Consider the following 26157-nt stretch of genomic DNA (forward strand, 5'->3'; position numbering starts at 1 on the left):
AGGTGATGAGGATGATATGCTTCGGCACCGGGGGACGCAATGCGCCGGGAGGTTGTAGCAGTGACCCACCCCGGGTGGCAGCCAACCTAGGTACGCCACTGAGTAGCAACATTCCATGCTACCAGTCCCAGGGCAAGCAGTGGCTTCCCCATGTCTGTCTCAATAGTAGACTATGGACTTTTTCTCCATGAACTTGTCCAAACCATTTTTAAACCCAGGTACGTTAACCACAATGCTTAACTATTTGTTGAGTGAAAACATAATTCCTTCTGTTTTGTTTTAAAAGTATTTCCATGTAACTTCATTGAGTGTCCCCTAGTCTTTATACTTTTTGACAGAGTGGAAAATTGATTCACTTTTACCCGTTCTAGTCCACTAACAGGCTTATTTTCGAAAGAGAAAGACGCCCATATTTCGACCCAAATCGGGAGATAGACACCTTTCTCCCGTGGGCGCCCAAAAGCCGATTTTGGGCGCCTCCAACTGCAGTCTGTCGCGGGAACGAACAAAGTTGACAGGGGCGTGTCGGAGGCGTGGTGAAGGCGGGACTGGGGCGTGTTTATCGGCCGAGGAGAGATAGGCGCCCTTGGCCGATAATGGAAAAAAGAAGGGCAGCAGTAGCGAGAATTTGGGCTGCTTTTTTTGGACCCTTTTTTTCACGAACAAGTCCCCAAAAAGTGCCCCAACTGCCCAGATGACCACCTGAGGGAATCAGGGGTGACCTCCCCTGACTCCCCCAGTGGTCACTAATCCCCTCCCACCAAAAAAAAAAAAAAGAACTTTAAAAACTTTTTTTTGCCAGCCTGTATGCCAGCCTCAAATGTCATACCCAGCTCCATGACAGCAGTATGCAGGTCCCTGGAGCAGTTGTTAGTGGGTGCAGTGCACTTGAGGCAGGTGGACCCAGGACCATCCCCTCCTACCTGTTACACTTGTGGTGGTAAATGGGAGCGCTCCAAACCCCCCCCCCTCCAAAACCCACATGTAGGTGCCCCCCTTCACCCATAAGTGCTATGGTACTGGTGTAGAGTTGTGGGGAGTGGGTTTTGGGGGGGCTCAGCACCCAAGGGAAGGGAGCTATGGACTTGGGAGGTATTTTACTGGGGTTTTTTTTTTAGTTTTTACAAGTTCCCCCTAGGGTGCAGGCATTAAAGTATTCTTGTTTTATTTACTGTCCTCTTCGTAATAACTCCTAGCATCCTGTTTGCTTTTTTGGCCACCATTGCCACACACTGGGCAGAAGATTTCAACATATTGTCTGTAATGATACCTAGATCTTTCTCTTGGGTCCTAACTCCCAAAGTTGACCCTAGCATCAGGTAGTTATAATTTTGATTATTCTTCCCAATGTGCATCACTTTACATTTGTCCACATTAAACTTCATTTGCAAAGTAAAAGAAGAAAAATTGTTAAATAAATTACTGCAATATTATCTCTTGAGGGGGCGTTACCCTCGGCTCTCACTCCAAACAGCCATGTTGCTGTGAGAGAAAGGGGCCTGGGGCTATTAAGCTTACGTTACCTGACAATCACGTGTGGTATGAGACATATAAATGATTGATTCTGAAAAAATGAATATTTTACTTGCACAGCTTTGGAGTCCGAGATTTTGGGATCAGTTCATCACATCTTTTACCTACATGTGCCTCCGACAGCTTTGTCAGAGATCCCTAAAGTATATGTTCATTATATGTCATTGCGGGCAAGTGTGGCAAGGTTTTGTCGATTCCATCAAATAGATCCTACCACAATGTCATTACTGCCTTTGCAACATAAAGCATTTCTGCTGGTCAACATCTCTAAGCTGTTTGGAATTCCAGGGGTAGAAGCTTTAACTTTGGAATCCCAGCATAAGGTGCCCCTGACATTCTGTCGCCTCCATTTAAAGGACTCTGCTGCTCCACTTCACTTTGCTCAGTTGGAAAGGGCCTGGGCTGAAGACCTGGGCTCTCCTATTCCGGAGGGCAGCCTGCTGTCCAGACTCAAGGCGGTTCGGGGCCTTACGGACCATGTTCCTGATTGGAAATTACAATATAAAATCAACCTCAGATTCTATTGCTCTCCAAGTGTGCTTAAGCTTCTGCTTGTCTTAAGTGTGGTCAGTTGAATGCCTCCCTTGGTCATGTGCTGTGGCAGTGTTCATCTATACAATCTCTCTGACAACAGGTTCTGGCCTTTATCACCAAAATCTGGTCCTTGTCAGTCCCCCTACAGACAAGTCTTTTCGATGTTACTCCTACTACTACTACTACTACTACTACTTAACATTTCTAGAGCGCTACTAGGGTTACGCAGTGCTGTATAAATTAACAATTAAGGACGGTCCCTGCTCGGAAGAGCTTACAATCTAAAGGACGAAATGTCAAGTTGGGGTAGTTAAGATTTCCTGAGAAGAGGTGTAGTGATTAGGTGCCGAAGGCGACATTGAAGAGGTGGGCTTTGAGCATTGATTTGAAGATGGGTAGGGAGGGGGCACGGCGTATGGGCTCAGGGAATTTGTTCCAGGCATGGGGTGAGGCGAGACAGAAGGGGCGGAGCCTGGAGTTGGAGGTGGTGGAGAAGGGTACTGAAAGGAGGGATTTGTCTTGAGAGCGGAGGTTACGGGTAGGGACGTAAGGGGAGATGAGGGTAGAGAGGTAAGGAGGGGCCGCAGATCGAGTGCATTTGTAGGTGAGTAAGAGAAGCTTGAACTGTATGCGGTATCTGATTGGGAGCCAGTGGAGTGACTTGAGGGAGAGGGGTGATATGAGTATATTGGTTAAGGCGGAAGATAAGATGTGCGGCAGAGTTCTGGATGGACTGAAGGAGGGATAGATGGCTATGTGGGAGGCCAGTCAGGAGTAGGTTGCAGTAGTCAAGGCGAGAGGTAATGAGAGAGTGGATGAGAGTTCGGGTGGTGTGCTCGGAGAGGAAGGGGCGAATTTTGCTAATGTTATAGAGGAAGAAGCGACAGGTCTTGGCTATCTGCTGGATATGCGCAGAAAAGGAGAGGGAGGAGTCGAAGATGACACCGAGGTTGCGGGCAGATGAGACGGGGACGATGAGGGTGTTATCAACTGAGATAGAGAGTGAAGGGAGAGGGGAAGTGGGTTTGGGTGGGAAAACAATAAGTTCAGTCTTAGACATATTCAGTTTCAGGTGGCGGTTGGACATCCAGGCAGCAATGTCGGATAAGCAGGCCGAGACTTTGGCCTGGTTATCCGCAGTGATTTCTGGTGTGGAGAGATAAAGCTGGGTGTCGTCAGCATAAAGATGATAGTGGAAACCACGAGAAGAGATCAGGGAGCCTAAGGAAGAGGTGTAGATTGAAAAAAGAAGGGGCCCAAGGACAGATCTCTGAGGAACTCCAACAGAGAGCGGGATAGGGGAGGAGGACGAACCATGAGAGTGTACTCTGAAGGTACGATGGGAGAGATAAGAGGAGAACCGGGAGAGGACAGAGCCCTGGAACCCAAGGGAGGACAGTGTGTCAAGAAGTAGGTTGTGATTGACAGTGTCAAAAGCGGCGGAAAGGTCGAGGAGGATGTGGATGGAGTAGTGACCTTTGGATTTGGCGAGGAATAGGTCATTGCAGACTTTAGATAGTGCCGTTTCTGTTGAGTGTAGGGGGCGAAAGCCGGATTGAAGCGGATCGAGGATGGCATGAGAGGAGAGAAAATCAATGCAGCGGCTGTGAACGGCGCGTTCAAGTATCTTGGAGAGGAAGGGTAGGAGGGAAATGGGGCCAGTAGTTGGAGGGACAGGTAGGGTCAAGTGATGGTTTTTTGAGGAGTGGAGTGACCACAGCATGCTTGAAGGTGTCCGGGACAGTTGCAGTGGAGAGAGAGAGGTTGAGGATATGACAGATGGTGGGGGTGATGGTAGGAGTGATGGTGTTAAGTAGGTTAGTGGGGATGGGATCAGAGGAACAGGTGGTGGCTTTTGAAGAGGAGAGGAGATGGGCGGTTTCCTCTTCGGTGATAGCAGGAAAGGAGGAGAAGGAGGCCTGGGTAGGTTGGATCAGAGAGTGAGATATAGGCTGACGAGGAGGAGAAGGATTAGTGGTGAATTCGAGGTTGATCTTCTGGACCTTGTCACGGAAGTAGTGGGCCAGAGATTGAGGAGAGAGTGAAGGGGGGGTGGGAGCAGAGGGCACTTTGAGGAGGGAGTTGAGGGTGGCGAAGAGACGACGAGGGTTAGAGCTGAGGGAATTAGTCAATTGGATGTAATAGTCCTGCTTAACGAGGAATAGGGAGGATTGGAAGGAGGATAGCATGAATTTGAAGTGAATGAAGTCAGTAAGGGTGCGAGATTTCCTCCAGAGGCGTTCAGCCGAACGGGCGCAGGAGCGAAGGTATCGGGTGCAAGGGGTCAGCCAGGGCTGGGGATTGGTACGCCTTGTGGGCCGGGAGGTGGACAGTGCAAGGGTGTCTAGAGCAGAGGAGAGAGTGGCATTGTAAGTGGAGACAGCTTTGTCAACAGATTTGGAGGACAAGATGGAAGGGAGGAGAACAGAGATAGTAGAGGATAAGGTGGAGGGGTCAACAGCCTGGAGATTTCTGGACGTAGTAGTTAGTGTTGGGCGAGATTGAGGGGGAGGGTGCTGAAGTGTGAATGTGATAAGGTGGTGGTCGGAGAGAGGAAGAGGTGAAACGCAGAAAGTGGAGGGTGAGCAAGTAGAAGAGAGGACGAGATCAAGACAGTGGTCAAATTTGTGAGTAGGGGCGGTGGGGCTCAGTTGGAGGTTGAAGGAGGAGGTAAGAGTGAGGAACTGAGAAACATATGAATCGGAAGGGTTATCAGTGTGGATGTTGAAGTCACCGAGAATGAGGGATGGGGATGAGGGCTCAAGAAAGACGGAGAGCCAGGCATCGAAGTCGGTAAGGAAGGATGGGAGGGATTTATCAGGGGGGCGGTAAATGACTGCAACTCTGAGTGGCAGTGGGTGGAATAGACGGATGGAGTGAACTTCAAAGGATGAGAAGCTGTGAGACTGAGGTAGGTGGAGAGGTTGGAAGCTGCAGGAAGGCGAAAGTAGTAGTCCGATGCCGCCACCGCGGCCGACTGGGCGGGGCGAATGGGAGAAAAGATAACCTCCGTGGCATAGGGCTGCGATTGAGGCAGAGTTGTCCTGGGTGAGCCAGGTTTCAGTTAGGGCGAGCAGATGAAGGGAATGGGAGATGAAGAGATCGTGGGTGAAGGCAAGTTTGTTGCAGATTGAGTGGGCGTTCCACAGGGCGCACGAGGAGGGGGGAGGAGGGGAATAGGGATGAGATTGGAGATATCGCGGGAACGTTTGCATAGATGAGATGAGGACAAGGACAGGTGTGGGGGACCTGGGTTGGGATTGATGCCACCCGCGGATAGCAGGAGAAGGAGCAAGAGAGTGCGGAGAAGGGTGGGTGAGGAAGGGCGACGAAGGCGACGAAGACGGGATGCGCTTAGGAGGAAAGGGGAAGGGTTCATGGCAGGAAGGAGGTGTTGAAGGTTGAGAGCTAGGAAGGAGGAGGAAGACAGTAGGGATGGTGAGGTGGTGGGGGACAGGGGTAGGTAGGGTATTGCAGTAGTGGGGAGGGCGGAAGAGGACAGGGATGGGTAGTGAGATCGTGTGGAAGACAGCGGTGAGAGGGGGAAAAGATTAGGGAGGGACAGGACCAGGAATAGGATGTGAATGGGGGCCATGGGTAGTGACTGAGGTGTTCAAAGGGAAGGTAGGTGGGCTGGGAGACAGGCAGGTGAGGGTAAGCAGTCGGGCAGGAGAGTGATGAGCTGGTAGGAAGATGGGCTGGGAGGCAGGCAGGTTTCAGGGTGGGTGGTAGTCAGTCAGGTGATTGGTGGTCAGTCAGTGATTGGCTAGTAGGCAGGTTGAGTGGCAGGCTGGAGTGGTTTAAAGCAGGAGCTGGCGGACTAGGACAAGCTGATGCAGACAGACTGGAACAGGCTGGGACAAGCTGAAGCAGACGGACTGGAACAGGCTGTATCAGGCAGACTGGAGCAAGCTGGCTGGAGCAAAGGGCCTGGAGTAAGGGAGTAGCTGGAGCAGGCAGGCTGGAACACGCTGGATCAAGTAGACTGGAACAGGTTGAGGCAGATGGACTGGAGCAAGCAGGGAGAGCAGGATCGGGTGGACTGGAACAAGCTGGATCAGGTGAACTTGAACGAGCAAGCAGGAAGCTGGATCAGGTGGACTGGAGCAAGCAGGGAGAAGCCGGATCGGGCGGACTGGAACACGCAGGGAGAAGCCGGATCAGGTGGACTGGAGCAAGCAGGGAGAAGCCGGATCGGGCGGACTGGAACACGCAGGGAGAAGCCGGATCGGGCAGACTGGAGTACGCAGGGAGAAGCCGGATCGGGCGGACTGGAACACGCAGGGAGAAGCCGGATCGGGCGGACTGGAGTACGCAGGGAGAAGCCGGATCGGGCGGACTGGAACACGCAGGGAGAAGCCGGATCAGGTGGACTGGACTGGAACACGCAGGGTGAAGCCGGATCAGGCGGACTGGAACACGCAGGGTGAAGCCGGATCAGGCGGAGGCATGTTGCAGAATTGGCTGGGCTCGAGCATCCCGTGGAGTCCTCCACTGAGGCGCGATTCCCGGCCGATGGCTGTGCAGCAGCAGCTCAGGGGGAATCAGCCTCCCAGACAGATGCCGCCCTGTGGTTCCTGTCCTCACCGCTCTGTGCACCGGCCCTGCTGAATCCCAATTACGGGGATCGCCAGCAGTGTAGGTCCGCTGGGTACAGCGGTGGTCACCGATGGACGCTCCTCCGCTCTCCAGACAAGGGCCGCCCGAACTCGGCCGCCGTCCCCCGCGCCCCGGTCAGCCAGCAAGCGTCTCAGCCCATGCACTGTGTCCAGGCCCTGCGAACCGCAACGCGCACCCGGGCCGTTCTGGCCGGGGAGCACAGCGGCGGCACACAGGACCTCGGGCTCAGCGTGCACTGCAGACGCCGATGCGGGAATCTGAAGTCCAGGATCCCTTGGGTGTTTGGGCCCCGGCAGAGAGGCAGCGGGAGTCCTGGGACGGCCGGTCAACAAGGCGAGGGACAGGTCGCGACCATGCGGCCACGCGATCAGCCTCGGGTCGGTCACTCGCGCCGGAGGTCGGTGAGGCAGTCACGGTCCAGCGATCCACCACCTGGTTCCCGCACAGCTCCGGTGCGGTCCGGTACGGCAGAGGATGGCCCGGGATGGTCCAGGTGGGTCCAACTCCTCAGAACCTCAGGAGCCCGTTACGAGGCTCCTTACCTGTCGGCCATCTCATGAAATACTTCCATGGCTGTGGGGCACCCCTATGTTTCTTCGCTGGACAACCCTGATATTACTGAAAGGGATCCTTTCTTCCTGGTTGTCAGAGAAAGCCCCCCTGGAGCAATCATGGAGAGCAGCTGTGATTCCTGCTTTCACTATGGAGAGGCAATAGGTGCAGCACTTGGACTCACCAGAGGGCCTGAAGTTTCAGGCCATATGGGAACCCTTTTGGTCTACCTTGACTCATCATGCAAGAAGCAGGATTTTGAATTGTTGATTTTGTTTTCCTCTGTTCTTGGCCAGCTGTCAGAGGAGCATGAAAGAGGGTGGGAGGGGGTGGACTAACTGATGGGGGAAGAAATAACATAGAAAATGCTAAGTGTGTTATTTTTTGTCATTATCATCTCTTGTATGATTTTCTTGAAATCATTCCACTCAGTTGTACTTGTTCTGTTGGTTTTTCTTGTTAACGCACTTAGGGGCCCTTTTACTAGAGGGTTACCATACCCGGAACTATTGCCGTCCCAATGTGGCCACCTGTGGTAGTTCTGCCTTGATCATATGCTATTTCTGGCGCAATGGAAAATAATTTGGTAATTTCTAGCATTGCACTAACCTGGTGATAATCGGACAGCGTGCACAGGAGTCCTTACTGTCACCTCAATGGATGGCAGTAAGTGCTCTCTCCCTCATGGCCACAAGATACGTATAATCTTACCTTATGGCCATGTCTTTTTTAGGGGCTTTTTACCCGCTGTATGACAAAGGGCTCTGGCATGCTGCAAAAACGGCTCCCGCCGCTCCCACAGGGCCCTTTTTCCGAAGCTTGGGAAAAGGATTCCTTAATAAAAATAATTTTCAAATAAACTTCATCTGCTATTTGGATGCACAGTCTTCCTATTTCCTAATGTCTTCCTGCAATTTTTCAAAGTCCGCATTTGTTTTAACAATTTTGAATAGTTCTGTATCATATGCAAATGTAATCACCTCACTTTATTGTTCTGATTTCCAGATCTTTTATAAATATGTTAACAAATGCAAACACAGGGATAAATATTTTTCAAATAGCTGTAACTAGCAATGTACAAAACTACAAAATCTCTGACAACTATTGCTCAGTTTCTTATTTATTGTAAATTATACATTAACAATAATACTCTTACATCCATAAACCACTCAAACCTCATACATACCACTACCAGCACTCATACTCCCCCAACACAATACATGCATCCAATCAACAATTACCCACACAAATCTACATTTACCCCTTAATTTAAACTTTTAAAATACTGAATGGCACAGATTGCAAAAACAGAGCGATCACATATCTCCGATCAGCAAAATTACATAATTCTTTCACCATGTTGACACATCAGCAAGCTGAATAATTCTTTTGACAGAATTCACACATATATATAGACCAAGTCCTTGGATCAGATTATCCCATAGAATTTCTCACATATATATCAAATAATAACACAACTGTTGGACCTGTTGTTAAGCATTCCAATATGATGACACAATCCACCCCGGTTGTGTAAATCACTTCCAACAGTTCCAAGTCTCTGCTTGTCTCCCACTGTTGTCACCAACAAATGTGTTCAAATCAATGTAATTCTCCCACCGCAATTACTTGATACCATGTCTCAGTATTACTTTAGTTTCATCTTCCGCTATAATGATCACGATTAACTGCATGTGTTTGGCCCATCAGACCCTACACAGTTTGTGTTTCGCTACCAAAAGCGTCATCAGGAGGCACCACCTACAAGGTAACAAGTACATACATAAGTATTGCCATACTAAGAAAGACTAAAGGTCCATCAAGCCCAGCATCCTGTTTCCAACAGTGGCCAATCCAGGTCACAATATACCTGGCAAGATCCCAAAAAAGTACAAAAGATTTTATACTGCTTATCCCAGAAATAGTGGATTTTCCCCAAGTCCATTCAACAACGGTCTATGGACTTTTCCTTTAGGAAGCCGTCCAAACCTTTTTTAAACTCCGCTAAGTTAACTGCCTTTACCACATTCTCTGGCAATGAATTCCACAGTTTAATTACACGATGAGTGAAGAAATATTTTCTCCGATTCGTTTTAAATTTACTACATTGTAGCTTCATCGCATGCCCCCTAGTCCTAGTATTTTTGGAAAGCGTACACAGACGCTTCACATCTACCTGTTCAACTCCACTCATTATTTTATAGACCTCTATTTTCCCTCAGCCACCTTTTCTCCAAACTGAAGAGCCCTAGCCGCTTTAGCTTTTCCTCATAGGGAAGTCGTCCCATCCCTTTTATCATTTTTGTCGCCCTTCTCTGCACCTTTTCTAATTCCACTATATCTTTTTTGAGATGCGGCGACCAGAATTGAACAATGAAACATCACAATATCCTATTACCACTCATATTCTATAACATGACAAAACACAAATTACAAATTACTAAAAATACAAACAACCACACAACTAAACTTTACCAGCCAAACTGAGCAATAGTTGTCAGAGATTTTGTAGTTCTATAAATATGTTAAGTATAGGGGTGGAATCACACAGGAAACAGTGATGGCAACTCAAAAAAAAAAGGCTGAACAATGCTCTCGGCAATGTGTGTTAGATTGTTCAATAAAACTTGAGTTTGAGAGCATTGTCCAGCCTGTTTCCTGTGTGTTTGCAAGCCTGTGAGAGTTTTTGTTCTTCTGTGTGTACATCAAAATATAGGGGTGGGAAACAAATATTTTAATCGCAATTAATCGTGTGATTAAAAGTTTCAGTCACACAATTAATCACAATTCTGGGCTGGATGGCATGGTATTAGTAAATTCCCACTCATGGAAATTTTTTAAACCTGCTGAATATAATGAAAAGTTGCATACACACACTTCCTTCCCACAACACATTGCTCCCCCTCCCCTCCATACAGGTACCTCTACCTTTCTCCTCTCCTGCTGCATCCTTCCCCTGTACATACACCCAAGTGTCTCCCCCTCTGTTGCTAAACCTGCTACCCCTGACACACAGACACCCATTTCTCTTCTCTCCTCTCCTGCTGCTTTGTCCCCCCACCAGCACACAAGTTCAGCATCTCTTCCCCCCACCCCCACCTCCACATTTATCTTAACATTTATGTGGTTCTTTATAGGGTCTTCGGTAGTGATTCCCACATGCTACTTGCAACTGATGCCAATGCTTTCCCTCTGCTGTGTTATGCCAAGGTGAAATAGGATAGATGGGATAGTGAAAGCAATGTTGGACAAACAGAGGGGAGTTAAACATTTTGATCAGGCTTAAAAAAATCCTATTAAAAAAAAAATTTAAAATAATCAAACTAATAGTATACTAAATGCCCACTCCTAGTTAAATAACATCATTCCCAGTACAGATCCCTGTGGCAGTTCACTATTCATCCTCCTCCATTGACAAAAATGGCCATTTACCCCTATTCTCTGTTTTCTGTGTCCAGTAACCAATTTCTAATCCACAACAGAACATTGCTTCCTATCCAGTGACTCTTTAATTTTCTGAAAATCTGGGTACACTACATCAACCGGCTCACCTTTATCCACATGTTTATTCACACCTTCAAAGAAATGAAGCAAATTGGTATGTTAAGTTCAATGAAACAAGTAAGTCAAAAGTGGAACTCTTGGGATAACACCGGTTCTATTATGTCTGGTTTAAAGCAAATACAGCATTCCAAAATAAGATTATCATAGCAACAGACAAACATAGTGATGGTAGTGTGATGGGGGAGGGAGGCTGTGCTGCTTCAAAGCCTAGAAGACTTGCCATTATTGAAGGAACCATGAATTTTGCACTGTACCAGAAAATTCTTAAGGTGAATGTCTGGTCATCTCTCTGTGAGCTGAAGCATAAGACAAAGCATATTATTATGCCTCTCTGCCGTTCTGTAGTACAGCATCATCTTGAGTGTTGTGTGCAGTTCTGAATAGCTGAGGATAAACAAAATTAAAGGTTTGGATTGCCCTAGTTTAAGTCCAAAATAGAACCCAATAGAGATGCTGTGGCAGAACCTGAAATGAGCAGTTCATTCATGAAAACCTATGAATGTGTCTGAATTAACACAGTTTTGCAAAGAAAAGCGAGCTAAGTTTACTCATGAGTTCTGTGAAAAACTTAAATTACAGTAAAGGTGGTGCAATCAGTTATTAAGTTTGGGTACAGTTACTTTTTCACATGGGTGATATGGTGTTAGATAACTGTTCCTTAAATAAATGAAGTACTAACTTAAAAACTGTGTTATGTTTAAATCTGTTTATTGACAATAATATCAATGCAAGCATATACAAAGCTCAAAAGGGAACAAATACAAACAATCATCAAACAAGCCAAAAAGTCAAGAAATGTTCTTTTTATTCACCTTCCCCACTCACAACCCCGATGCATCCCATCCTTCTCCAACTAAATCCAAACCCCCATTGCATCCCCTATGTCCCACCCCTGCATTCCTTACCAAAAACCTATTCCCAACCCCCCTATATTCTAACAGCCCACCCTACTGGAGGCCATGACACGTGACATCCCCCACCTTACCAACCCGAAATACCTACAGTCAAAATTATAACCACATAAAAACATAATCCGCTAGAAACCAGGGTCATACTCCTTTCTTACTGTGATTCTCAAGCAACAGGGAAAGATTACAAAAATAAAAGAGACTACTAATAAAAAAAGGAAAAAAATAAAGTCCAATCTGACCACCCATGAGGCCAAAGTTTACAGAGGTAGCTTCCTAAGTTCCCACTGTGGCTGTGAGATGTTCCATAAAAGTTTGCACTGCCTCTACCGATGTAAAAAAGAGTGTTTGTCCCTCATAGGCAACCCGTAAGCGCACCAGATAAAGCAATGCATGTGGGATCTTTCATTGATGCAAATCGGTACATACAGGAATAAAAGTTTTCTGCTGTGAACACACTTTGATCATGTAGTCCTGAAAACAAAGAACTTTCCGAGAGTTATATTCCAAAGTCTGCCCTTGATGCAGAGCACGCAGAATGGCCTGTTTGTGATCTGTATGAAAAACACAGAACACAACCACACGAGGGCGAGCTGCCACATTCTTCTGGTAACCCATCTGATGAGCCCACTCAATTTTAAAAGAATTCTTCAATGAGTCCAAATTCAAAGATTGCAAAAGCCAAGATTCCGAAAAGACCATAAGTTCTTCTCCTGCAAAGGTTCAGGGAGTCCCACCAAACGTAAATTACTTGCATCTAAAGTGGCTCTGTTTCATCCAATTTACAGTCCAACTGTGTCACTGCACCTTGGGCCTGCTCCTCCATGGCCTGAACCCACTGTAGCTGCGTATCCATGTCCAAATTGTCCAAACGTTCATGGGCTGCTTCCATACGATCATGTAGTTTCTGCAATTTCAGGTCTAATGCAGCCTCCCCTGCCAGCCGCACTTCAGCTACAATCTCTTGAATTCAAACAGAACTAATTGAGGGACTCGCCGCCATCTTAGCTTAGCCATCTTAGCTTAGCCATCTTGCCCCACTGTACTAAACAGAATTATAGATCTACATGACCCGTGATCCTGAAGCAGAAGAGTGATTCCAAACGCTGGCCATCGTTGATCACGGTCAAGATCCTGTATCATCTTGCAGAGACCATCTGACTAAGTTAAGTTTTCAGCGTATTGAGCTGTTTATTAAGCCAACAGTTGAGCTGTTTATTAAGCTAATAGTCAACACACTACATGATGGAGGTTTTTGCCTATGATGAGGAAGTCCTGCTCCTTTAGGGTTATTTAGTAAAAAAAAAAAAAAAGACGTAGGAGCTTCTCGAGGCTTGATTTAAAGATTGATATGCTTCAAGAGGTTGAGGTTCTGAAATTGGCAGCTATGAGATATCTTTCTTGTGTGGGCAGGAGTATCTGGATGTGATAATCAGTCTTTTTCTGTCATCATCTACTATTTATATTGCTGCTGCTTTCTTTTCTTTATGCTTATTTTCACTTTTGCTATTTTTGCTCTCGATCCTTCATGGAAGTTTTCCCCTTTCTGTATTTAAATATTTTAGACTTTTAACTCTATTTGTCTCTGTTTCATTTTCCTCATTTTTCTAAATTAATTTATAATTTTCTCTTAAAGGAAAAGCAGAACACAGAGTAAATCCATTAACTATAGTTCTCCTTAATTTTGTGTCTCTGAATACTAGGGTACAGAGGATTGTGTTCTTCTCCAGCATCCCCTCATATATTGTCACTTTGCTAATGGTGTAGGAGACCCTTGCTATATGCCAGTCAAGGAATGGCAGACTCTGAAAAAAATACTTGTGGAGGCTCTGGAGAGTTACAATGAACTTAATGCTGCAATGAACCTTGTTCTGTTTGAGGATGCAATGCAACATGTGTAAGTAGACCTGCCAACCTTTTATATTGTCTTTGATATAGCCTCCCTGAAGAAGAGATAGCTTGTTCTAATTGGAAGCTTCAAAACAGGCAGATAAAGGGCTTAGAGAAATGATCGAGTCTTAATTGGGAAGGGTTTAAAACTAGAATATGACCTACTGTCTCAAAATTACAAACATGCCTGTTTCTGGACACTTATCTCAGTGTCCACATAAGTTTTATGCTTACATTTGAACAGTAAACAGGCACCTCTTTTTATGGTTTTCTCCAGTTTTTAAAAATGTATTCCCTGATTGACCATTTGTATTCTTCAGATATTTTCAGCAGTAGATGTGTTGCTGTGACACTTGCAGAGATTTTGGATGGTGATAAACTCAGGAAATGTTCAACAGCTTTCAACATTTAATTCTCTTCAGGAAAGAAACGAAAGTCTGAAATGTAAAAAAAAAACACGTTTTTTTAAAATTAATGTTTGTTTTATTAGCACTACTACTTATTTAGGTATATGCACTGCTGTACAGAGAAACAGAAGAGGCAAGCCTTGCTAATTGGACCTGTATTCATTGTCAACATGCAGGATGCAATTATTCACATGAAAGGGTAATACCATCTGATGATGCTGACTTGGATTCTTTAGGCTTTTTAAAACTGAAAAGATTTTTCTGGGCATATGCAGGCCTTCCTAATTGAGCCCCCTCTGTTTGGTTTTGTCCATGATATATCAGGATACATGGTTTTGTCCATGATATATCAGGATACTTCGGGTACTCTTGTCACTTGAAGTGTTTTGTTTTCCTTTCACTGCAACTTTATTTCCACAAGCTTTTTTTCATCCCGCCTTTCTCTGGCTATAAAAAATACAAATAAAAATATTTGAGTTCAGTGTTGCAGAGATTTTCTTCATTGCAGTGGATTTAAATAGTATGAAAAGCCAGAAAATATGTGTTTGTAAGATCCAGGACCCTCTCACTTCACCATCACCCTCACAAGGAAGAGCCACAGCATGGAAGGAGATACAAGCCTTACTAGTAGTTCATCAAAAGATTTAAATCACCATACCATGGAAAAACCCACTTCCCCCATCAAGAAAATGGAAAAAGGAACCCAACAAATCCTATAGTGTTGGTGCAAAACTCTTTAGGGCAGACTATATCACTAGAGCAGTAGATGCCAACATAACAGTCCTTAGGTTTGCTGGCAGCACCCAAAATGCTAATTCCTAAGAGTTCTGTACAAAGGTCTCTTTTATACAGAGAAAAATCACCTCCCAGATCTTATTTGGAGCAAAGGGAGTTTGCATGGCACAGAACAATTTTATGTAGATGTCTGCACAGAGAGGGGGAGGGTGCTGAGCCTATCTGCACACAAGAAGAAAACTCATTACAGTCAAAACTTCCTGCACCCCAGCTAAGGCGTCAGAGAGGACTAGCACTCCCTGAGTGCTCTTGGAGCAGAAAACAACCCCCAATTAGGTTGAAGAAGATGGTGATTCAGCTTCTGGTCTATCCTCTGTTTTAGTGTCACACTTTGAAAGTGAAACCTGGAAGAAAAACCTTTGAATCGCTTGGAGACTTATACAGAGGCTCTTTATCCTATGCATCCAAGCATCTGGCTTTTGCCATCACCTGTTCTACCTGTTTGGCTATTTTAAGATCATCAAAGATGATCACCCTTAAGTGCTGCTGTTCTTTCATCCACAGAAATACTTCACCCCCTTTACTGTACCACCGCTTTGGGTTCTTGCAGCCTAAATGCAAGATCCTGCATTTTTTTTTAGCATTAAATGTTAGCTGCCAAATTTTATACCATTCTTTAAGCTTTGTTAGATTGCTTCTCATGTTCTTCACACTGTACAGGCTATCTACAGTATTAAAGATTTTGGCATCATCCACAAAGAGGCAAACCTTATCCCTTCTATGACTTATTTATTCCTCTGTCTACAAAGAATCCCTATTAAAGTTAAGCAACTTTTTTTTAATGAGGAGATGAGAAGCTTGTTTCAGTATAATAATGTGCTCCATAGATTATTTATAGACAATAAAGCAGAGACTCTATGACAAATGAAATCTGTAGAAGCTTTGTGAGGAATGCAGATTACAAAGATGTGATGGAATAGGTGTATGTATAATGGTACAAAATCTAGAGAATAAACACACCTGATCTCTGGTCCCAATACTCAACCCCCCCTATTTGGTGATAAGAAATATGGACCAACACAAGTCTATAGAACATAAAGGTTTATTTAGCAGAACAATACAGATATTGCGTAAATAGCAGTAGTCAGCAGTACAGATTCTTATAATTCCTATTAATAATACTTATGGCTATGGAAAGCAAGCTCTGTGCCCTTGGTTTACTATACACTTCACATTCAGTTAATTGCCAACTAACTAAACCAAGATGCAAATGTGATCACAGAACTTAAAATCATATTACTTGCAAGTGGCAGTGCAGTCTTTTCCTTCAGTGGAGATTAGATGAGAACAGGAGCAGTAGGCCTGATTGTAGGAGGTGGTACTCTGAGGTGGTCCTGACTGGCTGATCCCTGCATAGTCATATATACTATTTTGTTATCAGTCATGTCCTTCAATTCATTATAGCACATTGAATGGTGAGTGGCTGTGGACATTTTTTTTTGTTACATTTGTATCCCGCACTTTCCCACTCATGGCAGGCTCAATGCGGCTTACATATTGTATACAGGTACCTATTTGTACCTGGGGCAATGGGTTAAGTGACTTGCCAGAGTCACAAGGAGCTGCCTGTGCCTGAAGTGGGAATCGAACTCAGTTCCTCAGTTCCCCAGGACCAAAGTCCACCACCCTAACCACTAGGCCACTCCTCCACTCCATTGTGGTTCTCAGCTCAATTGTACAGATGTTTTCCACGCCATCTTCAGATATCCCTAAAAGTAGGATGCAAGACTCCATGTGGTCTTGAAATGAATAAGCAATAGTCCTTCTGCAAGGTCTCCTTCATTCATCCAAGCTTGATATTCGCTTAGTCACTGAACATGCTGTTCCAGCAAGGCCACAGTCATTATCCATGTCTGATGCAAGGCAGGGTAACAGTCTTTGGCACAAGCTTGGTCAGATTAAGTTCTATGGTACACATACTACATTGTGACAGCCTGAAAAAAATTAAAATCAAAAAGAAATTGTGATCCCTTTTATTATATATTGTATTTTTTTTTCATCCTTAGGTGCCGTATTAGTCGCATCATGCAAGGCTCTCGGGGTTATGCACTTCTTGTTGGAGTAGGTGGTAGTGGCAAACAAAGCTTGTCTAGACTGGCAGCGTACATCAGCTCTCTTGAAGTGTACCAGATCACACTGAGGAATGGTTATGGTATCCAAGACCTGAGGGTAAGCAGCTATCTGAGTTCCTGAGAATAATTACAGGAATTTATGGTTTGCAGAATTTGCAAAGGCACTTAGAAATAAAGATATGACCTAGTTTACTATTATAATTTATAGAGATACTGCATGGTTCTTCTTCATAACAGTCTCTCATGAACCATGATTACATTTTTATTGTAAGGCATTTTTCTGTGACCTTTGGAAGGGAGAAATTTCACAAGAAAATAAAAATTGCAAGCAAAACCAAATTTGCATTATACAGCAATTGATTTATAAATCGCTCTTTGTCAAGTCACAAAACCAAATAAAACATAGAGCACAATAAATACAACTGTCTGAAATCTTGTTAGGCAAATTTATTCAAATAAACTAGTTGGCAACTAGAAACCTTATTTATCCTGTTAAACATTCACAGAATATCTGTCTGAAAAACATGCAAGCATTTGCCTACAAAGGAAAAGCAAAACATTTTTATCAGATAAAATCTAAACTTGCAGTCTATATTGGTATATATATATCATTTTATGAACCAATGAGAAAAACATGCAAAGAATCGTTTTGTTCCATTATGGCTGTAAAACATCCAGATGTTAGGAATGCCCTAACCCTGACCTCAACACGCCCCCTTGTGATTTGGATGCGCTGCAGACGAATTGCGTAGATAAGCGTCTGCAAAAGAGGTTTTGAAAATACCAGTTGGGATGTTTTGAGAAGAAATTCGTCCAAATGCTGCTTTATGACACTTTTTGGACGTTCTTCTTTTTCAAAAATGAGCCACATAGAGGGGCATTTTCGAAAGAAACGTCCAAATTTTGATTTGGACATCCTTGCAAAATGTCCAAATTCAGGGGCAGGGAAAACCGTATTTTCGAAAAAAGATGGACGTCCATCTTTCGTTTCAAAAATACCGTCAGAGTTGTCCAGATCCTTAAATTTGGACGTCCCTAGATTTGGACATCACTAGATATGGACGTACCTGACTTTCGGCGATTTTCGAAACCAAAGACGTCCATGTCACAAACGTTCAAATGCAAGCCATTTGGAGGTGGGAGGAGCCAGCATTTGTAGTGCACTGGTCTCCCTGACATGCCAGGACACCAGCTGGGCACCCTAGGGGTCATTGCAGTGGACTTCATAAAATGCTCCCAGGAACATAGCTCCCTTACCTAGTGTGCTGAGCCCCCCAAAACCCTCCCAAAACCCACTACCCACAACTGTACACCACTACGGTAGTCCTTGCGGGTGAAGGGGGCACCTATATATGGGTACAGTGGATTTCTGGTGGGGTTTGGAGAGCTCGCTGTTTCCTCCACAAATGTAACAGGTAGAGGGGGGTATGGACCTGGGTCCTCCTGTCTGAAGTGCACTGCAGTACCCACTAAAACTGCTCCTGGGACCTGCATGCGCTGTCATGGACCTGAGTATGACATCTGAGGCTGGCAGAACATAATTTTAGAGATGTTTTTTTAGGGTGGGAGGGATTTAGTGACCACTGGGGGAGTAACAGGAGCTCATCCCCAATTCTCTCCGGTGGTCATCTGGTCATTTCGGGCACCTTTTTGTGCCTTATTCGTAATAAAAACACGTCCGGGTGAAAATGTCCAAGTGTTCGTCAGGGACGTCCTTGTTTTTTCGATTATGGGTCAAGGACGTCTAAGTGTTAGGTATGCCCAAGACCCACCTTCGCTACGTCTCCGACACGCCCCCTTGAAATTTGGACATCCTTGTGACGGATTGCAGTTGGAGACGTCCAAAATCGGGTTTCAATTGTACCGATTTGGACATCTCTGGGAGAAGGACATCCATCTTCCGATTTATGTTGAAAGCAGTGGCATAGCTACGTGGGGCCACGGGGGCCTGGGCCCCCGTAGATTTGGCCCTGGACCCCTCTGCCGCCGACCCTCTTGACCCCCCTCCCGCCGCCGACCCTCTCAACCCCCCCCCCCCTTCCACTGCCAACCCTCCCCCGCCGTCGTCACCGCCGTGGGCTACCTTTGCTGGTGGGGGAACTCAATGCCCACCAGCCGAGGTTCTCTTCTTCCTGCAAAGGCTTCGTTCTGTTTCTGACATCTTGCACGTTGTACGTGCAGGACGTCAGACTCACAGAAACAGAACAAAGCCATCTGGGGAGGGTTGATGGCGGGAGGGGGGTCAAGAGGGTCGTCGGTGGGAGGGGGGTCGAGAGGGTTGTTGGCAGGGGGGTCGTCAAAGTTGGTGGCGGCGGGGGGGGGGGGGGCAGCCATGGCGGGGAGGTCAGCGGCGCCGGGTGGGGGGCTAAAATGTGCCCCCTCACCTCGGGATCTAGACCCCCCCCCCCCCCCGCCGAAGTCTAGCTACACCCCTAGTCGAACAATGGACGTCCTTTTCTTTCGAAAATGAGCCCGATAGTCTCACAGGGTATGAGACAAATTCAGAAAATAAGTTGACATTGGATCATCCATTATCTCATAAGTAGTTGGGTCTGATTTAGTGCAGCTTCAGAAGCTGAAATAGCTTCATAGGTTTTTTTTTTGTTTGTTTGATTTTTAGTTGTCTGAAGCTGTGATATGTTTAAATGTATTTGCTTACAAGTGCTATCCTCTATTCAAAGGTATGCAAAAGGCTGCAAGAACAAATCTCTAAATGGGAGGAGCCAGCATTCATAGTGTACTGGTACCCCTCACATGCCAGGACACCAAGCGTGCACTGCAGTGGACTTCAGAAATTGCTCCCAGATGCTCCCTTACCTTGGGTGCTGAGCCCCCCAACCCCCCCCCCCCCCCAAAAGCCCACTCCCCACAACTGTACAACACTACCATAGCCAGTGGTGTGCTGGTAAATTTTTAAGAACAGGCTCTATCCCGGGTCCACCACTGCGCCCCCCCGCCCCCTCCCCCATCCACCTCTGCACCCATCCACCTCTGCGCCCCCCAAAAATTGCAGAGCTGGCTATAACCGGGGGGGGGGGGGGGGGGGGGCAATGCATTACTCTCTCCAGGAAAAATAAATTAAATGATCCCAAGGTCCAATCTAATTCATGTTTAATATGGGATATAATGCCATAAATAAGTAAATAAATATAAACTTTTAACGTTCAGCACCTGATTCTCAAAGTGGACATATTCCAAACACTATAATGAAAATAGAAAATTTTTTTCTACCTTTGTTGTCTGGTGACTTTGTTTCTCTGATCATGCTGGCCCAGTATCTGATTCTGCTGCTCTCTATCTGTTCCCTTGACTCCGTTTCCAGGGCTTCCTTTCCATTTATTTCTTTTCTTACCTCCTTTCTTCTTCATTTCTGGTCCTCCGCAGACTTGACTGTACAGTGGATCCAGCTTCTGCCTATTTTCTCCATCCATGTGCAGTTTCTCTCCTCACTTCCTTTTCCCTCATCTAATCTCCTTCCTCTATCTTCCCTCCATGTCCAGCATTTCTTCTCTCTCCCTTGTCCCTTCCCTCCCCTCCATCCATATCCAGAATTTCTCTTGCCCTCCCCTCCATCCATGTCCTGAAACTCTCCTCTCTCCCCTGCCCCCCTCTATCCATCCATACTCAGCAATTGTCTTCTCTCCCCTGCCCCCTCTACCCATCCCTGCCCAGCAATTCTCTTCTCTCCCCTGCCCCCCTCAATCCATTCATGCCCAGCAATTCTCTTCTCTCCCCTGCCCTCCATGCCCAGCAATTGGCTTCTCTCTCCTGCCCCCTCTACCCATCCCTGCCCAGCAATTGGCTTCTCTCCCTTGCCCCCTCTACCCATCCCTACCCAGCAATTGGCTTCTCTCCCCTGCCCCCCTCTACCCATCCTTGCCCAGCAATTAGCTTCTCTCCCCTGCCCCCCTCTACCCATCCCTGCCCAGCAATTGGCTTCTCTCCCCTGCCCCCCTCTACCCATCCCTGCCCAGCAATTCTCCTCCCTCCTTCCCTCCCCTCCCGCTCCCAAACATGTGCAGTTTATTCGTCGTGCCCTTAGTCCCGCCTTCTGACGTATGACGTCAGAAGGCGGGACTAAGGGCACAAACGAACGCATCGAAGCAAACAGGGAGGGAAGGCTGGAGACGCAGCAGGGCTTAAATAAGGCGGCGCTTCAACGGAGAGGTACTAAACAAGATGGATAGGAGCGGGAGGGGACGGTGGGGGGCGAAGGAAAATCGCTGCACATGTTTGTGAGAGGGAGGGGAGGTAAGCACGGCGCCCTCCTGCCATGCTTACCTCTGTAATGGAGCCGGCTCGCCCCAAACAACAACCGACTTGCAAGAGCTGTCAAAAATTAACAAGCGGCTCTTGCGAGCCGAACAGAACCGGCTCCAGCACACCACTGACCATAGCCCTAAGGGGTGAAGGGGGCACCTACATGTGGGTACAGTGGGTTTCTGGTGGGTTTTGAAGGGCTCACATTTACCACCACAAGTGTAACGGGTAGGGGGGGGATGGGTTTGAGTCCGCCTGCTTCAAGTGGACTGCACCCACTAAAACTGCTCCAAGAACCTGCATACTGCTGTCAAGGAGCTGGGTATGACATTTGAGGCTGGCATAGAGGCTGGGAAAAAATACTTTTAAAGTTTTTTGGGGGGTGGGAGGGGGTTAGTGACCACTGGGGGAGTAAGGGGAGGTCATCCCTGATTCCCTCCTGTGGTCATCTGGTCAGTTCGGGCACCTTTTTGAGGCTTGGTCGCAAGAAAAAATGGACCAAGTAAAGTTGGCCAAGTGCTCGTCAGGGACGCCCTTCTTTTTTCCATTATCGGCCTAGGACACCCATGTGATAAGCACGCCCCACTCCCACCTTCGCTATGCTTCCGACACCCCCCCCCCCCCCCCGGGGACTTTGGTCGCCCCGCGATGGAAAGCAGTTGGGGACGCCCAAAATTGGCTTTCGATTATGCTGATTTGGGCGACCCTGGGAGAAGGACGCCCATCTCCCGATTTGTGTCGAAAGATGGGTGACTTTTTCTTTCGAAAATAAGCCTGAAAGTCAACATGGCTTTAGTGAAGGAAAATCTTGCCTCACCAATCTACTACATTTCTTTGAAGGGATGAACAAACATGTGGATAAAGGTGAGCCAGTTGATATTGTGTATCTGGATTTTCAGAAGGCGTTTGACAAAGTACCTCATGAAAGACTACAGAGGAATTTGGAAAGTCATGGGATAGGAGGTAGTGTTCTATTGTGGATTAAAAACTGGTTAAAAGATAGAAAACAGAGAGTAGGGTTAAATAGTATTCTCAACGGAGAAGGGTAGTTAGTGGGGTTCCCCAGGGGTCTGTGCTGGGACCGCTGCTTTTTAATATATTTATAAATGACCTAGAGATGGGAGTAACTAGTGAGGTATTTAAGTTTGCTGATAACACAAAGTTATTCAAAGTCATTAAATCGCGGGAGGATTATGAAAAATTACAAGAGGACCTTATGAGACTGGGAGACTGGCAGATGACGTTTAATGTGAGCAAGTGCAAAGTGATGCATGTGGGAAAGAGGAACCCGAATTATAGCTACGTCATGAAAGGTTCCACGTTAGGAGTCACAAACCAAGAAAGGGATCTAGGTGTCGTCGTCGATGATACGTTGAAACCTTCTGCTCAGTGTGCTGCTGCAGCTAGGAAAGCAAATAGAGTGTTAGGTATTATTAGGAAAGGAACGGAAAACAAAAATGAGGATGTTATAATGCCTTTGTATCGCTCCATGGTGCGACCGCACCTCGAATATTGTGTTCAATTCTGATCGCCGCATCTCAAAAAAGATATAGTGGAATTAGAAAAGGTGCAGAGAAGGGCGACGAAAATGATAAAGGGGATGGGACGACTTCCCTATGAGGAAAGGCTAAAGCGGCTAGGGCTCTTCAGCTTGGAGAGAAGGCGGCTGAGGGGAGATATGATAGAGGTCTATAAAATAATGAGTGGAGTTGAACAGGTAGATGTGAAGCGTCTGTTAACACTTTCCAAAAATACTAGGACTAGGGGGCATGCGATGAAGCTACAATGTAGTAAATTTAAAACGAATCGGACAAAATGTTTCTTCACTCAACGTGTAATTAAACTCTGGAATTCATTGCCAGAGAATGTGGTAAAGGCAGTTAGCTTAGCGGAGTTTTAATAAGGTTTTGACGGCTTCCTAAGGGAAAAAAGTCCATAGACCATTATTGAATGGACTTGGGGAAAATCTACTATTTCTGGGATAAGCAGTATAAAATGTTTTGTACTTTTTTGGGATCTTGCCAGGTGGTTGTGACCTGGATTAGCCACTGTTGGAAACAGGATGCTGGGCTTGATGGACCTTTGGTCTTTCCCAGTATGGCAATACTTATGTACTTATATGTACTTATGTAAGGTGCTTGGTCTGGGCATGTTTTAGGCAGCTCTAGGGTGTGCCTAGAAGATACACATTTATTTCCTATTTTAGAAGGGGGAATACATGTCATTGACCTCACAGATCGACCTCAGGATTTCCACCTATATCAAGCACTTTCAGGATTTGGCAAACAATACTGATTGAGCAGCACTCCATTGGAGGGATTAGAGGAAGTTGCCCCCTTAATATCCCAGAAGGCAAAAGTAGAGACTAATAGACGATTCACCACTGGAGACGTGAGTCCAACAGTCTTTATTATATCAGAGATAACGACCCGACACAGGCCGTGTTTCAACGCTAAAAAGCGTCTGCATCAGGGGTCAATAAATACACCAAGTAATGAATGCAAAACGAAGAGTCCTACTTGTATATGTGTTGTCAACTCACTGATCACGTAGCACCAAACAGAATATGCTGGATACAAACTGTTCTATATTTTGGATTTTGGTATCCACCCTTAATATCCCAGTTATTTTTCTCCCTCCCCCCCACAAAAAAAAGCCAAACTGGCAAGTGATACTGGTCTTTGTGGCACTGTTGGGAAACATTGGGTGGAAAGGAACCAGTATCAAGTAATCAGTCACCACATCAAGGTAAGATGCTCCAAAAGAAACCTTTATTATGACCCAACACGGTCCGTGTTTCAGCTAAAACGCCTTCCTCAGGGCTCTACAAAACTGTAAACATATAAAAACACTTTTAAAAACATATAACCAATCATGCAGTGGAGGAGTAGCCTAGTGGTTAGGGTGGTGGACTTTGGTTCTGAGGAACTGAGTTCGATTCCCACTTCAGGCACAGCAGCGCCTTGTGACTCTGGGCAAGTCACTTAACCCTCCATTGCCCCATGTAAACCGCATTGAACCTGCCATGAGTGGGAAAGCGCGGGGTACAAATGTAATAAATAAAAAAATAAAAATCTATATAATTTTTTAAAAACATACATTTATTCTAAAAATTAATATATTTAATAACTATACTAAAAACATCACAGATTAGATAACCGAAATCTCAATCATGCAAGTACCAGAGGGATAAAGAATATATATATAATACATGCACATACACATACATATACACACATCCATCAATATAATCATCACCAACTATAAAATTTCAAAATTTTATGTTCAGAACAATACTATGAAATATACCGTATTTTTCGGACTATAAGACGCACTTTTTCCCCCCAAAATTTGGGAGGAAAATGGGGGGTGCGTCTTATAGTCCGAAGGTAGCGAGGTCTGAGTTCGGGATCGCCCTCCCCCCGAGTTCGGGATCGCCCTCCCCTACTTACGTCACGCGATGTTCCCTGGTGGTCTAGTGACGTCGGGGCAGGAAAGAGCCCCCTCTTTCCTGCCCAGCGCGCTGCTCTCCGTCCTCCTGTATGCTGCCTGACGGCCTTGGCGAGATTCAAAATGGCCGCCGAGACTTCAATTCTCGGCGGCCATTTTGAATCTCGCCGAGACTGTCAGGCAGCATACAGGAGGACGGAGAGCAGCGCGCTGGGCAGGAAAGAGGGGGCTCTTTCCTGCCCCGACGTCACTAGACCACCAGGGAACATCGCGTGACGTGAGTAGGGGAGGGCGATCCCGAACTCGGACAAGATGCACCGGAGCACCTAGGTTTTAGAGGAGGGAAAAAGGAAAATTTTTTTTTTCCTATTTCCCTCCTCTAAAACCTAGGTGCGTCTTATGGTCCGGTGCGTCTTATAGTCCGAAAAATACGGTAAATAGCTTAACATGGAGAAATATAAAATCAAAATAAAAATAAAAAGGTCAAAAATAAAAATCATATACATTACAACAATTCTTTAAGAGTTTATATTCAAAACAATATGTTGAAAGGCTTGACACGGAACAAATAAAGAATATACATTGCAACAATGTTTAACCAATATGTACCCAATCATAAACCCGCATCCAAAGGACACCACTAATGCAATGTATTTCACCAAATGGGATTAAATAAATTATTTTATTTACAAAATTAGATGAATGTTATGATATCACATATATCTTTAATGGATGATAAAATATTAGAAAATAAAGAAAAAATGATAAAATGAAAAAAAACCTAACAATCGATGAGTGCTCAATTTCGTATCGATTGATGGAGCATTTAAAGTATCTGTTAAAAAAAATTAAAATGTGAATAAACTGTATATAAGAATTTTTTTTGTGATCTACAAGGAACAGAAATATATAAATCTATGTATATGAAATACCTTTTTTAAAAATTTTATTTTATTTTCTAATATTTTATCATCCATTAAAGATATATGTGATATCATAACATTCATCTAATTTTGTTTATTTGTTCCGTGTCAAGCCTTTCAACATATTGTTTTGAATATAAACTCTTAAAGAATTGTTGTAATGTATATGATTTTTATTTTTGACCTTTTTATTTTTATTTTATATTTCTCCATGTTAAGCTATTTATATTTCATTGTACTGTTTTGAACATTAAATTTTGAAATTTTATAGTTGGTGATGATTATATTGATGGATGTGTATGTATGTATATGTGTATGTGCATATATATACATGCATATATATATACATATATATATATTCTTTATCCCTCTGGTACTTGCATGATTGAGATTTCGGTTATCTAATCTGTGATGTTTTTAGTATAGTTATTAAATGTATTAATTTTTAGAATAAATGTATGCTTTTAAAAAATTATATAGATGATTGGTGATATGTTTTTAAAAGTGTTTTTATATGTTTACAGTTTTGTAGACCCCTGAGGAAGGCGTTTTAGCCGAAACACGGACCGTGTTGGGTCATAATAAAGGTTTCTTTTTGAGCATCTTACCTTGATGTGGTGACTGATTACTTGATACTGGTTCCTTTCCA

At 45.1% G+C, this 26157-nt stretch overlaps 1 protein-coding gene across 1 annotated transcript in view; it reads left to right on the top strand.

Moving 5' to 3' along the window:
* Nucleotides 1-26157, top strand: part of DNAH11 (dynein axonemal heavy chain 11) — a 708797-nt gene that overhangs the window by 353921 nt on the left and 328719 nt on the right. The window contains exons 49-50 of the mRNA XM_030201723.1: nucleotides 13424-13608; nucleotides 16810-16972. Coding sequence (XP_030057583.1) covers nucleotides 13424-13608; nucleotides 16810-16972 — 348 coding nt within the window. The remainder of the gene's footprint in view (nucleotides 1-13423; nucleotides 13609-16809; nucleotides 16973-26157) is intronic.

The sequence above is a fragment of the Microcaecilia unicolor genome, chromosome 1 (assembly GCF_901765095.1).
Source record: "Microcaecilia unicolor chromosome 1, aMicUni1.1, whole genome shotgun sequence".
In the NCBI taxonomy this organism is placed as follows: Eukaryota; Metazoa; Chordata; class Amphibia; order Gymnophiona; family Siphonopidae; genus Microcaecilia; species Microcaecilia unicolor.